Source organism: Ornithodoros turicata, chromosome 1, assembly GCF_037126465.1.
Source record: "Ornithodoros turicata isolate Travis chromosome 1, ASM3712646v1, whole genome shotgun sequence".
Lineage (NCBI taxonomy): Eukaryota > Metazoa > Arthropoda > Arachnida > Ixodida > Argasidae > Ornithodoros > Ornithodoros turicata.
In genome coordinates this window covers 201225113-201241280 of record NC_088201.1, presented here as the reverse complement: position 1 = coordinate 201241280, position 16168 = coordinate 201225113, and the positions used below count along the sequence as shown (strand labels likewise).

The 16168-nt window shown below is 44.4% G+C and overlaps 1 protein-coding gene across 1 annotated transcript in view; it reads right to left on the bottom strand.

Moving 5' to 3' along the window:
* Positions 1 to 524: 524 nt before the first annotated feature.
* LOC135375397 (uncharacterized) overlaps positions 525 to 16168 on the bottom strand; it is a 504420-nt gene continuing 488776 nt past the window's right edge. The window contains exons 19-20 of the mRNA XM_064608122.1: positions 1275 to 1388; positions 525 to 756 (exon numbers count right to left, since the gene is read on the bottom strand). Of these exons, the coding sequence (XP_064464192.1) occupies positions 619 to 756; positions 1275 to 1388 (252 nt within the window). The 3' untranslated portion in view covers positions 525 to 618. The remainder of the gene's footprint in view (positions 757 to 1274; positions 1389 to 16168) is intronic.

Genomic DNA, 16168 nt, shown 5'->3' with positions numbered 1-16168 from the left:
CGACGAGCCGCAAACACGGCGAAACACGTGTCCTCTGGTGCTGTCGCATCGTTCAATGAGTATCTGTTTCTCTACGTGCAGCCATAGAAGCCATTTTAATCTGTAAGTTTGAATTTCAAACACGTCTAGCATCATTTACTTATTATTTTTTAATGGCTTTTCCCCCCTCTTTATAATTCACTGGCTTGCACTGTGGCATTGAGGAGTGCTCAGTCACCCTCCCAGGTGTATATCGCTCGCTGAGTGAAACCTGGTTTGCCAATCCCGAACGATGCGCAGCTACCCAGGGCCGACGAGCCGCAAACACGGCGAAACACGTGTCCTCTGGTGCTGTCGCATCGTTCAATGAGTATCTGTTTCTCTACGTGCAGCCATAGAAGCCATTTTAATCTGTAAGTTTGAATTTCAAACACGTCTAGCATCATTTACTTATTATTTTTTAATGGCTTTTCCCCCCTCTTTATATATATATATATATATTATATGCGATAGAGGTCACCCCAGATACGTTTGAAATCCTAAAATGCTGATGAAGTTTTATTAGGACTCCTCCCCCACACAACTCAAACGCTGCACATTTTCCAAGGTACGTCCGTCCTTCCTCCTATGCGAATGCAATTACGTGGTTGCGCACGTAGCTGTGATTTCACGAACGGTGTCAACAAAGGTTGAGTTTGTTGCACCGCAATAGCCTTCAGCCAATTCGATATGCGTGACCGCCCAGTAGCCATGTATTCTTGCGTTTGCCATGCATATCTTGAAAGAAGAAAAGTGAAGAAAATGAGTCTATAGTAAGTAAATAAGCGCGTAATCAGTGATAACAAATAACGCCCCAATGAAGAAAATAAGCTCATTAAAACAAGATTATCGAGGGAAAAAACATCAGAACATAGAGGATCAGGTGGGAGACATCCGGCCAACATTATGGAAAGCAATTTGGTCAAGGGCTGAAAGTTGGCACCGGTAATGCAGGGGTACGACTTATTTCCATCCATCAATCTGTAGGAGATTAGGGCCCTGCGCTCGGACAGAGTTACTTTCCACCCATCCTTGGGACCAGCTTGGGCCGAGCTCAGACAGGGTTAGTTACCAACGTACTATTACGACTTCTTGTTGTCACAGTACTGCAGTCCTCTCGAGTCATCCTGATTATCCTTGCCAATGATCACAAAAGTGACGTATTCGCTGATAGGTCAATTTAATCTCGTTGTGACCGACTCTCACACGTTAGCAATGTTTCTTCTATTGCAAGCAATGTAGGTCGAGCGCCTCACCTTTGTCTTCAGAGTGTCGAGGTCGTCCACCGTGATCAAAGTTACAGTGGCCCACTGCCTTTGGAACGCAATGGTCCCCTCATGCTGAATCTCACTACTCGGCACATGACACCACTAAAATGAACAGTAAAAGACAAATGATTCAGGCAGATAAGACAACACGATGAGACATTAGAGACCTTTAGAGAATCGTACGCACACCGCAGCTCTCTATACGGTCGAATGTGATACGGAGCGACCATAGCACCGGAGCAAGTGTTTTAGTGAAGTGAACCCCATCCCATGGTACGATCCGCCAGTGTTGGATAACGTAACTCACTATGCTGCACGTACAGTTACTCTGCACAAACAGCAACTAGTTACAGTACAAGTACTAGAGTACAGTAAGTTATACTGGTAGTAACAGTAACTGTTATTTCGGTTACATTTCAAAATTCCAGTTTCAATGAAATGTGAACTCTACTTATGCGGTTTGCACTTGAGCAGCAGCTGCTGCTCTTCGTAAATCAGCCCCACTATTCCATAGCATCTTTAGGATTCCTAAACTGCCGCTTCACTGGGGTATTACTACGCCACTACTTCAACATTGAGTTTACGAGTGCTGACCAGAGAAACGTTTTGTTATCAGAGTAATGGTAACGCTTTACATTTTAGCACCACAAAATTTAATTTCAACCCTTAACTCTCCCTCATACGGCGTATTTCACTAAGCTAGGATCTCTATGTTATCCCAGCATAGAGTGGTGCCACCACCACAAGTAGCCTCGAGTCGATGGCAGCGCACTCGTTGCAGCGTTTTTAGCGTTTACATACTTTTTATAAAAGGCTTTGAGAGCAGCATGAGAAGTTGAGTTCTACGGCCAGGCGGACATCCTCTCGACTAATTGCCTAAAGTTCGAGAATTTCGAGCAAACGCGAGATAACAGATTTAGAGTGTCCTCGTTGAACGCCATACCACGTTTAAAACATCATGAAACACCCACATACGTTAAAATATTCATCCCCGGATTTTGAAGCGGGTATCAGCCGAAACGAAAAAAGCGAGTCTAAGGAGCGCATTACCCTCGCCGACGGAGGCGTATCTGGGCAAGAAAGCGGCATCTACTCTAGTCATTTCCATTGCTCTAAAGCTGGTGGTCCTCTGACGTGCAAGTCGGAGGTATTATAACAAAGAAGAAGGTAGAAGCAAAGCAAGCCGGTTGCGATTTCGGCTCATTTGCATCTCACGATTCAGGGGAGGATATTTTAACGCGCGTGCGTGTTGTATTTGTTAGACGTGGAATGGCGTTCAACGAGGATAGTGTCTCAATCTGCTGTCTCGGTTTTGCCGAAAATTCCCTGATGGAAAAGTTAATTCTTTATCTGGTAGTCCACAGGGGTGACATCCGGTGTATTGCACCGTAGCCGAAGGCGTGGTGGGCGAACGCAATGCATCTTGGACAGGTCCTGGTAGCACGTCACAGCAAATGTAAAGGCGCACGTGGCCTTAAAGATGGTGGCACCCGCGATCAGCGGCGGAACCGTTTGTAAACAATCTGGTCGTTGTTTCTGCGCATTGTTTCGGATGTCTTTCGATCACGGTAACCATTCATTTTCATCCGATAATCTCTCAGTAAAACGCGCAGTTTTGCACACCAGGCCCAATACTGTTGACAACTTCCTAAGATGCGATGACCAGCGCGCGTTAAGACTCACTGAGCCGTTGCGATTAACTTAAACTAAGGAGAAATGGTCTACCATGCTATGGAAGAAGCACTGCATAGTTTACGCTGGCAAAATTGACTTGGCATTATGACAGAAACATGTCGGTAAGGGGCGAAACGACATGTAAACAAAATCACACGACCCAAAAATGGCGTTTCTGATTATGTGCAACCAGGACTGTACCACGACTGCACCTAGTACTGGCATGGCGACGTTTTACTTATAAACATATGCTATACGTGAAGCCAAAGAGCTCCCGCAATTTTTTTTCCTAGTATACTTCACATGCTTTGCACTGGGCTTTCAGTGGTGAGATACCTCACCCTGACGGGAGGAATCACGTGTTACGTGGCCTTCTGACGCCACCCAGTCAAACGTTGCCTGTCTGCATACTGCTGATGGGGCCCAAGAAGGCCGAAATAGCTGTACAGTACTGGCATGGTGGCGTTTGACTTACAACCAGGACAACATGACAGTTTCGCAGAAAGCACCCGCTTGAGGGTAGTTACAACAATGGCGGTTGTGTGTCACCCCTATGTGGTAATTATATACTCCTGAAGTTGCCCGCCTAGTCATAGAAAACTAGAAAAACGACATCTATGCTAAAGGCTAAAAAGAGGCACCCTGTATACGGGAGCCACGAATTACATGCGACAACGAATAGACAGCTGAAAGTTACCTTCTTTGAAACAGGAATTAGCTATTAGTTACTGTAACGAGTTACCCTCCAAGACTGCGATTTATGATTGCGACTACACTGACGTTTACGGCACCTATGAGCGGTGGGAGGATGGTACATTTTAAAGTTCCAGGGAACAGCGAGAGCCTTGGTAGGGCGTGCCTTGAAATTCGGTGTGAAATGACAATGACGGCGCATACACCAGAAATACGACGACGCGCGCAGACGATTGGAAAAGGAAGCATAAACATGTTATCCTTGAGAACCTGAACCGCGACTGCCGCGGTGGTTCTGCCGCGACTGGCGCTGCGTGTTGATTGAGACTGATATTCCGTCCGGTTAGATGTTTTGTTTAAATCTTCTGCACAACTGGCTAATATCATCGTCCATCGTTCAGTGGCAGTGGTACTCGTTGCGTTGCAAGAAGGACACCATTGCTGGTGACACCGTACCGAACGGCGTTTGCTTCCAATGGAACACTATAAGGGAGATATATTTAACGATCGTCAGTGTGACCCCCGACAACCTGACATACTGTCAGTACGAACGTTTCAGTAGAACCGTTTCGCCTCCATGTAGATCCATGCTAGTGCGACAATCAGCTTCTCTGACAATGCCGGGGATTTTTGTACCAAGTAGGGTCAAACACAGGTATTATCTTCGCGCTATGACCGCGTCACATGACCCTCGGAGTAGCCCCGGGGGAAGGCTACCACGTAGTTCAGGCGGAGCGTGACACGCATTAAAGTAAGATATCAAGCTTTGGAATGACTCATGATGTTAACTTCAGGGTTAATCAGGGCCGCTTCGACTGCCACAGCATCCCTACGCGCTGCTGCTGTCTTACACGTATAATGGCCGGGATGAAGCGAATTCAAGGAGTGAGTTGACAGCCAGAATGAATAAGCGACTTTGCAACTGAACAAATCCACTGCTTCTAGCCACTGTTTACTATTAATCATATCTTCCTCTATCTAGAAAACTTATTGATGGCAATTACTACAAGCAGACATTGGTAACCAACACTTTCCGATCATAAGTTATCATAATTATGCAGGTGTATTTTGCATAGCGGTTTGTCAGGTCAGCGCAGGGCATGTTTCTCGTTAGTATGGCAATTCGCTTTATGTCAATAATCTGCAGGAATTGTGGTGGTCGTATTAACGAGGGTTTACCGTACTCCCTTTCCCAAACGAGCCTTTGCGGAAGAGTAGGCCACTTATCTCCTTTACGGGCAAAAAGGCGTAGTCTCGAGCTCATAACCATTGCATAATTATTACATTGTGGTAATAGGGGATGGATGGACACACGCTTGCACACGCGGATGGATGGTGTATTATGAAGATACATCCATGGTGACATGATTGGGGCATTTTCACCGGGCCAAGAAGAAACCCGGCGGAGCGGAACACAACTATTTGAACTAGGATACATTATCATTCTGTCCAAAACAAGAGTAACGGGTACTGCTTCCTCGTCCCGGATGTACTCTGGGACCTGATGTTACTGCTTTTGCAAATCGCTGCGAGGTGGTCATGGCATCGCTGGAGTCGTAACCACCACTGCGTTATCTACGAGGGGTGTTCAAGTTACACCGGGACTTTCCATTTTTCCCAAAGTAAAATGGAACTTACAGGCGAGAAACTAGTTTTATTTTTCAACGTAATCTCCAGCTGCACTTGGATGGCAGCAGCGTAGAAATCCTTACCGGCGCGTAGCTGCCATGATCGGACCGCATTCTTGGCCTCGTCGTCGCAGCTGAAGTGACGGCCCCCAGGAACGCCTTCTGTGGCCCGAAGAGATGGAAATCACTGGGGGCGAGGTCTGGACTGTAAGGGGGATGTGACAGTAACTCCCAGCCAAGTTCCTGTAAGGTGCGTGTCGTGAGATACGCGGTATTGGGCGTGAATTGCCCTGTAGGAGGATGGCCCCTTTGGTGACGAGGCCCGGCCGCTTTTTATTCAGCATCTTATGCACGTCCGTGAGAACCTGGCAGTAAAATGCACTATTTATGGTGGTACCACTGAGCAGAAAATCAACATGAACATCGCCAGCCTTGTCTCAGAGAACCGTGCTCGTGCGCTTCGGAACTTCTTGGGAGCTGGCGATCCCGGATGCTTCCACTGTTTTGATGCGCGTTTAGACTCAGGACTGAAATAGTGGACCCACGTTTCATCGCGCGTGGTGATCCTGATCAAGGAACGGCTGTCTTTCAGTGTCAAAACGGTACCTTAGGTCTTGGGAGACTTCCAGTCTTCTCTGCCGGTCAAACACAGAGAGCTGCCACGGGACCCAATGGGCACAAACTTTTCGAAACTGGGGGTGTTCATGAATGATAGTGTTCAACGTTCCCACAGAAAGGTTCGTCTTTCGAGCCAGTTCGAGACATGTTATACTCTGGTCGTTGAGGATCAGGCGCTCCACAAGTTGGATGTTCTCAGGAACTCTGACACTGAGCTCTGAGTCGCCCGGCCCGGGATCTTCCTGCACGGCCGTATCGGAACGGTTTGCATCACTCAAACGCTTTGCCGCGTCTAAGTGTATCGTGTCCATACTGAGCCGGAACTCTTCTGTGAATTTCAGATGACTTTACGCCTTCATTCACGGGAAACTTCATGACAATTCGCTGTTCGATGTGCGCACTCACCTCGTGTTCGGCTATCTTGTCCAGCACCTGTCTTCTGCTTTGCACAAACTTTGGACCACCACGTGGTGAGCCCGGAGGCCTGTCGCGTGTGAAAATGACGAACAAGAAGTAGCGCGAGCCATTTGTACACTCAGAAGACGGAAAGTCCCGGTTTGACTGGAACACCCCTCGTACTTATTGACCCCTTTTAGGGATCCTCCCACCAACCTATTTACGTACTGATGACATATGGCCTCTGACCTATCCTAGCAGCAGACAGCAGATAACGTAGTTAGTTCACGATAAGCAAAGCTAAGCGGTAGGCAAACAAAACAACGCAATGGCTCAAACTCAACAAAGACGTTTAATTGAAAACACGTAGATGGTACGTGGGAGACGGAGAGTGGAGTACGGATTTTCAGTTGAAGTAAGGTCACAGAAGGCGTCTGAAGGCTGGGTGCATAGATACCGATGGCACACTCTAGGACCATTGGGGTTGACAACTATTAAAAAGTTTTAGATCGTCTGAAAAACTTGAATCTGGGCTGTTTTGTTGACCCAACCTTTGGTTTGCGCATTGTCACGTTTCTCCTATGTATACAAAGCCATAACGTAAAGGGATGCAATAAATTACAGTTTCTGCAAACGGGACAAACTTGCTGGTTCCGTGTTAAACGTTACAACCAAGCTGATTTCGAGAAAGCCGTTAACCGGTTTAACCTGATGTTATTCATATAAAAATATACTGACCCCCATCAACTTCGACATACCCAGGTATAGCACAGCCTGTGGTGTGTTCTTTCAGTTTGCCATCACCATATAGGATGTTAAGGTGCCGTTTGAGGATGGATTTGGTGTTGGAAAGCGCTTTATGATAGGTGGTGGAGAAGATAAGATACTCGATCTCTTTTTTGGGCTTAGGGGAATGTAGGGAAGCTCTACATACGGAAGAAGATTTAATGAAAGATTCGTGAAGAAGATCAGGGAGGTAGTTTCGTTTTTGGAAATCGGACATCATTTCTTGGGCATGTTTCACGAAATCATTGTTCTCTGAGCAAATTCTTTTTAGCCGTAGGAACTGGCGATAAGGTATGCTACTTTTTTGTGTATTAGGGTGATGACTATTAAAATGAAAGTATTGACGTCTGTCACTCGGTTTTTTGTAGAGTTCTGTGACGAGCCTACCAGATTTAAGAGAAACTGTGACATCAAAGAAATTGACCGGTGTCGTAGAATAATTGCAAGAGAAGTTAATTTATTCATAGATCGAGTTAAAGTGATCAAAAAATGATTTGAGAGATGCCCCATTGCCTGACCACACGACAAAGATGTCATCGATGTATCTCAAGAATAAGAGCGGCCATAATGGGGAGGATTCAATGGCGTTTTTTTTTTTTTTTCAAAAAGACCCATGAACAGGTTGGCGTAGTTGGGAGATGCTCTGGAGCCCATGGCTGCTCCATGGGCTTGAACAAAGTGGGCACCATTTAAACCCCCGAGGAGCAAGGTGCCTGGCTTCGCACTATCGCAGCTGCATCAAAGTACATGTTTCACGTGATGTACGTTCCCTTTTTTTTTGCCCGCACCATTCCAAGTTCGCCTTGAGGTCTTCCTTCCCTTCCTGAACAATAATACTCCAGCCACTCCGTCCATGACTTCACAAGCAGATAGCGCTTTGTACCACACCTTTAGTTATCGGTCCGCCTTGTCGCCTCCTCCCGTGACCTACTATGATTCCCTCGAACATGCAACCATCCGTCCTCCCCAGTCTCCAGGTCCCGCCACGTCAGTGCCCATGGTTTCGTCTTCACGGTTAATCTCGCCCTGTACTTCAGCATCAACCGTCCGAGACGCCTCTTGCTCCTAGCCATGGGCGATCTCGATGACTGATTCAGGACCATCAATTTCACTCTGTCACATACTTAAAGGCGCGTAAACTCCTAGAGCAAAAAGCTAGATTTACCTCACACTTCCACTTTTATTCAGACTGCTTCGCGCAAAGTGTTGTCCCTGTCCCCCACTGTTAAATTCCATTCTCCTCTCAACTCTACCAAATGGGATAGCTCCCTCAGAAATGTCTCACTTCACCTCATTAAGATCCTTAGACTCGAAAGTTCATATGTCATCAAAGACATTCATAATCAACTGAAACAGATATCCGGACGAATCTCACAAGATGAACTAAATGCTCTCTCCACCTTTGCTTCCAACATGCTAAAGAAACTTCATAACTCAAAGTCGGAAAAAGCCAGACGTGATAACATTATTTTGTCTCCAGTTGTTGGCATTGACATCTTCTAGCAAATACGAACACAGTTTTCAACCTGTCAAGTGTTCCTCTTAATCAGGCTGAACATAATGTGCTCGCTAAAGGCCTCACCTTCGTTCCCACGCCGCCGACGGTCAATGAATTCAAAATATTTAATGACCTACACAACCTTGGCCGTCGAATGCATCTCAAAACCTACTTCCATAGCACGCCAGATACGGAACAAACGCCGTTCAAAAACCCCTCCAGCTGGACACCGGATCCCTGAAAAACCAGCCCTCTTATCGATAACTACATCAATGCCGTACAAAATTCCATTAACCGCGCTCTTTCCAAACCCCCAATTACGCACAACATGTTAACCACGAACGAGGTGATGACTTTAAATAATTTTACAGATCGCCAGAACATTATTGTCAGACCTGCGGATAAAGGCGGGGGCATTGTTGTTCTTGATACATCTGACTACATCTCGGAATCCAAGAGAGAACTTAATGATTCACGGTTCTATAAAGCCCTTGACAGTGACCCCACTGCCATGTTTTGTCTTATTATGAACAAGAAAATCAATGAGCTTGTACAAGGAGACCTTATTCTTAACCACATTTTCAAAGTCCTTAGACCAAAGAACGTGAGACCGGGCTCCTTCTACCTTCTAATTAAGGTTCATAAAGAAAATAATCCAGGTAGACCCATCATTTCGGGAATCAACACCCCACGGAAAAACTGTCCCTAGTTGTCGACCACTCCATTAAACATATACCACCCCTCCTCACCTCCTATATCAAGGATACAAATGATTTTCTTTCCAAAATTAGCGCAGTTAAAGACAGATTCATTAACATCAATTACATTTTCCTAGCCACTATGGATGTTTGCTCTCTGTACACAAACATCCCCAATGATGAGGTTCTTCGTGCATCTCAACGGTTCCTAAACATTTACCCTTCTGACGCACTTCACAGTTCTGCCATTTTTACCCTCTTAGAACTAGTTCTCAACTACAATAACTTTGTCTTTGACGACAGGCACTTTGTTCAAGTCCTTGGAGCAGCCATAGGCTCCAGAGCATCACCCAACTACGCCAACCTGTTCATGGGCCATTTTGAAAAAAAAAAAAAAACGCAATTGAATCCTCCCCATTAAAGCCGCTCTTTTTCCTGAGATACATCGATGACACCTTTGTCGTGTGGTCAGGCAATGAGACATCTCTCAAATCATTTGTTGATCACTTTAACTCCATCCATGAAACAATGAAATTCTCTTGCAATTATTCTACGACAGCGGTCAATTTCCTTGATGTCACAGTTTCTCTTAAAGTGACAGTCGCATCCGTTTCGGCCGATTTCAAAACTTTAGTGTCATTTTATTCCTTATGGACTGCTGATCACGCCATCGAAAACCCCACACCAAATACTGGCGTTGTTCGGCTGTTATTCGATGGATTACATGCCAAGAGCAGACGACGGATGTTGTTGTATTCCGCTAATCCCTCTCTCAAAAAGTGTGGAAACGTATTTATCTAAGAACCAATCAGGGCGCGGCCTTCAGAATCTGGACCAGGACGCTTTTGATCCGCCGGTGGCAAATGCCTCTGAACATTGCAAAGTGTCGCATTTTGTCGTTTTCTCGAAGACGGGTCTCCTATCTTCCTCCCTTCCCCTACACTCTAAGTGATATCACATTAACCCGAGCAGAATCTTACAAATATCTTGGAATCCACCTTTCCTCCAACCTAACTTGGAACGAGCACATCAACCACATGATAACTAACGCTTCTATTACTGCATCACTGCTGTAATCTGCTGGAAATCTCTGGATAGGGACGACAGGTAACATTCGCTCGCGTCGGACTTGTTGGCATCCAAATGCCTTGCAGAGCTTGCAGACCAGCTTGCTTCGTACAAGAGCAGTGAAGGTTAGGAGCTAAAGTGGAGGCCGCCAACGGGACCCTCCCCAAAAGTATCTCTGCGACGCCATAGAAGCCATCCAGAATCGGGCTGCCCGTTTCATTCCAACGACTACTAATTCAATACCTCTGTAACCCCATTAAAACCAAATCTTAATCTCGGCTCACTATCCCAAAGCGTATGTAGAATGAGAATAAATCTGGTGATGTGGTGATAATTCAAGAACGGAGCACATTTGGGGTCAAGTTTACAATAAATTTCTGACAAATTAGCATTCTTGAAGGAGCCCCAGATTATTTATGCTTGTAACTGATTGCTTGTGATTAGCTTCACATAAAAATATCAAGCTGATCTATATTCATTGTTTAACCATGTGTATCAGAATATCAAGCACTTGCAAAAATCTACTTTTTTTCAGATAGTATATTCACATATAGGTCGTCTAAAGGAAATCTTCCCTTATTTGTATAACTAGTCCTCGCCTGCAACATATTGAAAATCTACAGGTTTATTTTTCTTTAAAGAAATAAAAAAATTGTCACCATAATGTGCTGCAGCTTGTTCGTCAGTTGAGGCCATCTATGAAGCAAAACAAATAAAATATGCCTCTCTCCTGCGAAAATCGAAGATCTACTTTGCCATTTTGAGAACCTACAGGTGTATTTGTTCTTACGCAAGAAAAATGTTTCGTCAGCTCATTCATATCCCATCTGTATGACGCTAGAGCACACTTTGAACAAATTCTGCATTCAACTGTTCTGCCCAGATCTACGGATTAATTGCAGTCACTGCTTCATAACAGCTTTGTTAACATTTATGATTGTTTTCACATACCTGAAGTCATCTGGAAAGGGAACAAATCTAATCATTTCAATGGCATACCCTCTCTTATAGCATGTTCAGAATCTGCTGGCATGTGTTTTCTGTAGATCTTATAGCATCAGCTGACCATATTGGCTCAGATCATGTCAGAATGCGACGTAACAGCTTTTGGAAACAATTTATTATGATCTCGTGTGCCCTTCAACAACAACAGAAAAAAGGCCCACAGTCTTCCTTTCAGTGTTAATAGGTGTTTTTACTGCATTAAGAGAAGGTGACTCAAATTAATTGTACCTCCTTGTGGCCTGGGTGGAGCATGCCTCACTGTGCTTTATCTGTATTATGTCATTTCTTCTCCAACCGTATCTCTTTGGTAGTGAGCCACAACGTATGCAGTCTTCAAGCTTTCTTTCACCCGGAAGAACAGCTTACAGCTCTGCAGGCATCAGAATATCTGCACACAATACGGGGCTGCAATCTAGCCCTATAGGTGCCAACGTTTTAAATGGTACTGCGAACACAGTCATAGTACCCTTTATCACGGCACAAAGCAATTATGTCAAAGTCATGCTTGTGGAGGGAAAGCCACGCTTGCCAAAGCCAAAGAGGCAAAGTGATGCTTATGGAGGGTTCTATTATGCCCTGCTGCTCAGTGTATGGCTTCTGCTTTTAGCTGGAACAAACCAATAAAAAAATCTTAGGAAAGAAATATGCCACCTTCAGTTGCCATCGACCAAGCAAACTAAGTCAATAATGGTGGTTGTTATTCACTCTGCTATGTGATTGTGTTCATGTTAATTCACCTGTTTGGTACTGTGGTACCAGCTAGCTTCCTTGTAGCATAACATATATGTGATCGCATGGAGGACAAAGAGGAGGAATTAGCTAGTCTGGCGTAGGAGCTCTCACACTGGCATAGCTGGTCAAAAAGGAAATGTGGGCCATACATCACATAAGACACAAATACCAGTATATTTTCAGCAAGCACTGGTTAATTTCTAGTAGGTGCGGTGCATATAGCGTGTCCATGGACTGATTTTTTTTATTCTTAGAGAAATCATATTTTTGCAGTTATAAGGGATGACAACATGTTCTACATCCGAAGTGGATGTACTAATTAGGCCTCGTTTAATTATTGGACATAGAAGGTTGGTGCAAATGCAACGTCGGTTTCCCTATGTGCCGCTATAGTTTTCAAAAGTGTGTTCGCGACCATTTAGTGCGAGGACATGGCCCCGAAATAATGGTTGTGTGAGAGTAAGTCGCGGAAGTTCTTTTTGCCTTTTCACTTGAACGTGAGGAAGAAACAACGCTGCAGAACTGCAAGCAGGACATTTAATGTAATGTCGCGCAGGATGCAAGTTTTTGCAACGATTTCATATTTCAGCACAATATTTATAAGCTGTAAAAATAGGTGCAAGGGTACCATACAATGAAGTAGCTGGTACCGTAAATTTTAGACCTCTTCTTGGCGTGGGTGCTTAGCATAAAGAGTGACCTGCTAATAAACGTACTTCGGGATTTCTGAATGTGAAGATCATAGGAGAGAAAGGAAGGCAAACAAATAAAACAGAGGGTGCCATTCATTTCTCGCACTTCTGATTTCAGTTACTTATTGCGCTTGGTTTTCTTCAGTTCCGACTTTTGATAACCAGAATTTGCACTGTATATCCACGTGAATAAAAAAGATGCAAACATTTCTGTGAGAAAATTTCACGGTATTTAAGAAAATGGCATTCTTAGCTTCCAGGGTATTCAAAGACCAGTGAAAACAAAGTGCTTGAAGTATTATGTCTAGATGCAGCTTTTGCATGGCAACACGTTGTCTAGGATGGTGCGCGAATCAATGTGGATGTTCCTGAAATTAGAATCCTATTTCGTTACACTTTGAGACTACCGTATGCTGGTTACAAAAAATTAGGGCACCTCTGCTGACTCAAGTTATTCATCCGAGAGAAAATAGTTTTTTCTTGCAAACAAACAAACAATTTCTTCACATTCATATGCAGCTTATTCACAGAAATGCATTTCGAGAGTCTGTCCAGTACCTGTTCCCTGAGTTTATCAGAACGTAGGCTGACAAAGAAAACCACAGGCAGGTTCCGATTTCACGATTCAACGGTTCTGAGGCTGGAACACACACAAACACATACAGACGGACAAACACAACACATCCACACGGTATCGGAATCAGGCTTTTTCGTCGATCGTCACTTTTCAACACTACGACTTCACAACCAAGGCAGCTGCAGGAGAATGGCGATGTTCGCGACAATGTTCATAATATAGCAGGTGTCCACCATAGCTGGAACCAACACCGGGAACTCATTTGGTGACACGACACGAATTCAGAGTTCGACATACTCAAATTTGACAGGCGAGCAGCAGAACAAATCATTAACTGCAGTGTCATCAGAATCCTGATAGCCGGCGGAGAATACAGTAAACACTTCGTCGAGACTCGGTACTCTCGTTCCCAGCCCATCGCAAAAAGCCTCACCCTGCGGGGAGCTATTTTGAGACGCGGGAGCCAAAAGCCTTCGCTGCTCAGAGGCTGTCGTGCCTGTCGACCAATCAGAGACGATTTATTTTGAAAGTTTGAATCTGAAGCGTTTTTATCGCAAAAGTTGATTTTTACGGCTTTATCTTTACACTGTGGATTTTTTCGTGATTTATTTCGAGGAGTTTATTCTCGAAGTTTATTTTGCGAAGTGTAAACGAGAGTGATCCCCTTCTTGCTGTCATGTTGTGCTAGCCGCGTAGTGATAGGCGGTGATTCTCCGATTATTCCTGAGCGGTACGACTTAAGCCTTTTCCGTGCTCGCTTAAGGAAATTTGCCGCTCTTTACGCAAGGGCAATGCGACTGTGTATGTGGCATAATGCAAGAATTATCTGGTGGCAGAAATGGGTGTCTTTTTCTCAGTTTATTAGCGTGCGCTACGGTTTCTTGCAGTTACAGCTATTGGGACACAAAAGCATGTAATTTTTCGCGGTTCTTTTCTTCTTTCACTCCTTTTACTCAGAATGTAGAATGTAGGTGAGGGGGAAAAGTCAGCATCCACGTAGAGCAGGAGAAAGCCGCTCGGCAGAGGAGAGTTCATAAGAATGGAATTTGTTTGTTTTTGTTATATGTTGTTGTTGAGTGTCAGTATTCACTTTGCTTGATATGTTGATGGAGTAAGCTGTATGCAGTTATAAGTATTTGCGCAGAAATGCTGGTATGTGAGCGTGGAGGAGAAATTACAATATAGCACCTCTCCTTGTGTATTCCTGAGCTGATGACTGTGTGTGCGTGCTTTTTTTCCTGGTTTGTGACGTCATCATGGCATGTTGGGGCTTGTTTAGCAGTGTTGCAATTTTACCCGCCGCTATTATCTTGTTGTTACCTTGTGTTATCCGCGTGGCCCTGCCCGGTGACTCTGCTATTATTCCTGAGCGCTCCGTCGTAAGCCTTTTCTCTTCTCGCTTAAAGGAATTTGTGTGCCCTTGTCCTGTGCTTTCTTTACGACGGGACAATGCGGCTGTGTATGTAGCATTATCTGATACCAGACATGAGTGTCTTTTTCTTAGTTTATTAGCATATGCTTCAGTTTTTTGAAGTCAAGCACAAGTGCGCGCAATTTTTGCTGCTCTTTCCTCAAATCACTGCTTTTGTGCAGAAGAAAGTCGCATGGTAAAGCTGAGAAGTGGGTTTCTCTGCTTGTTTGTTAGATGTTGTTAGGAGCTCGGCATGTTGAAGAAGTAAGCTGTTATATAGGTATTCGTGTAGAAATGCTTGCATCTGAGCGCACGATAGGAATTCCTGAAGCACGGCACCCTCAGTGTAAATTAATTATTTTGGATGTGAGTCTGCTTCACTGCATGACAAGGCTGATTTGAGAAGAGAGAAAAAATTGGAGCGCTTCATTAATAGCGATCCAAGTAATACGGCTATTATAGTTTCTATAGAAAGTAGAATTTTGATGGGCTCCTAAAATTATAGTTTCGTAGTAGTTTTTCTAAACTGCAATGCAAGATAGAAAATCATTAATATGGTGGGAATGTCATCATGTTCCCGTAAAGGCGTTCGTCTTGTGCTTTCTTGTGCGCGAATGGAACTTTGCCCCCGGCTTTCGCGCCTTTTTGCTCGCAGGTGTAGCCTCAGACAATGAGTATACGAGCATAGAAAGGGTCATGTATTACATAAGCCTGCTGATGATGTTAAGTGGTCTCACTTATTATTTTAAAAGAGCAGTGGTAGTTTACTGGTGTTGTGATTCTAATGACCATGATGAGCCTTTGGCGTGAAAATCGCTAATCTGCACGGTGCGTTTTTGTTGAATTTTAGTGTAAAAGTTAACGTCATTAAGAATCGGACAAAGCAAATAATCTTGCGATTCAATAAGTAATAGGAGACTTTGTCTTCGCCACAGTCTTCTTCAGACAGGATGTGATGACGTCACGCAGTCTGTAGCAATGCATTGACCGTTACCGGAAAAAGGTGTAGCAAGAGAAAAATGGTGTGTATTGTCCTGGACGGATTTATGATGTGCACTGTTTTTAAATAAGAGGAGTGCGTGTGCTTAGAAATCGTTTCATGTTGGTTTTCTGCTTTGTTCAAGTGTTTCTCTCTGCTTTTCCCCCCTTGTTGTCTGAAAACATGCGCTGACATGTCCTGACCTGTTCTGTCATGTTTTCCTTATACATGTAGTTTTTCTTCTTTTTGACAAGGAACATTCTTGACGATGTTGATAGTGCTGCCTTGAATGGGAGTAGTGCTATTCTTAATAATTTTGCGATTCATTAAGTTCCGAGAGTAACCACAAGGGGGACAGGTGCATGGCTTTATCCAGTCGAGGAACAAAGCGACATTATTCAGTTTGCTCCCTGGCTTAAAGGAAGGG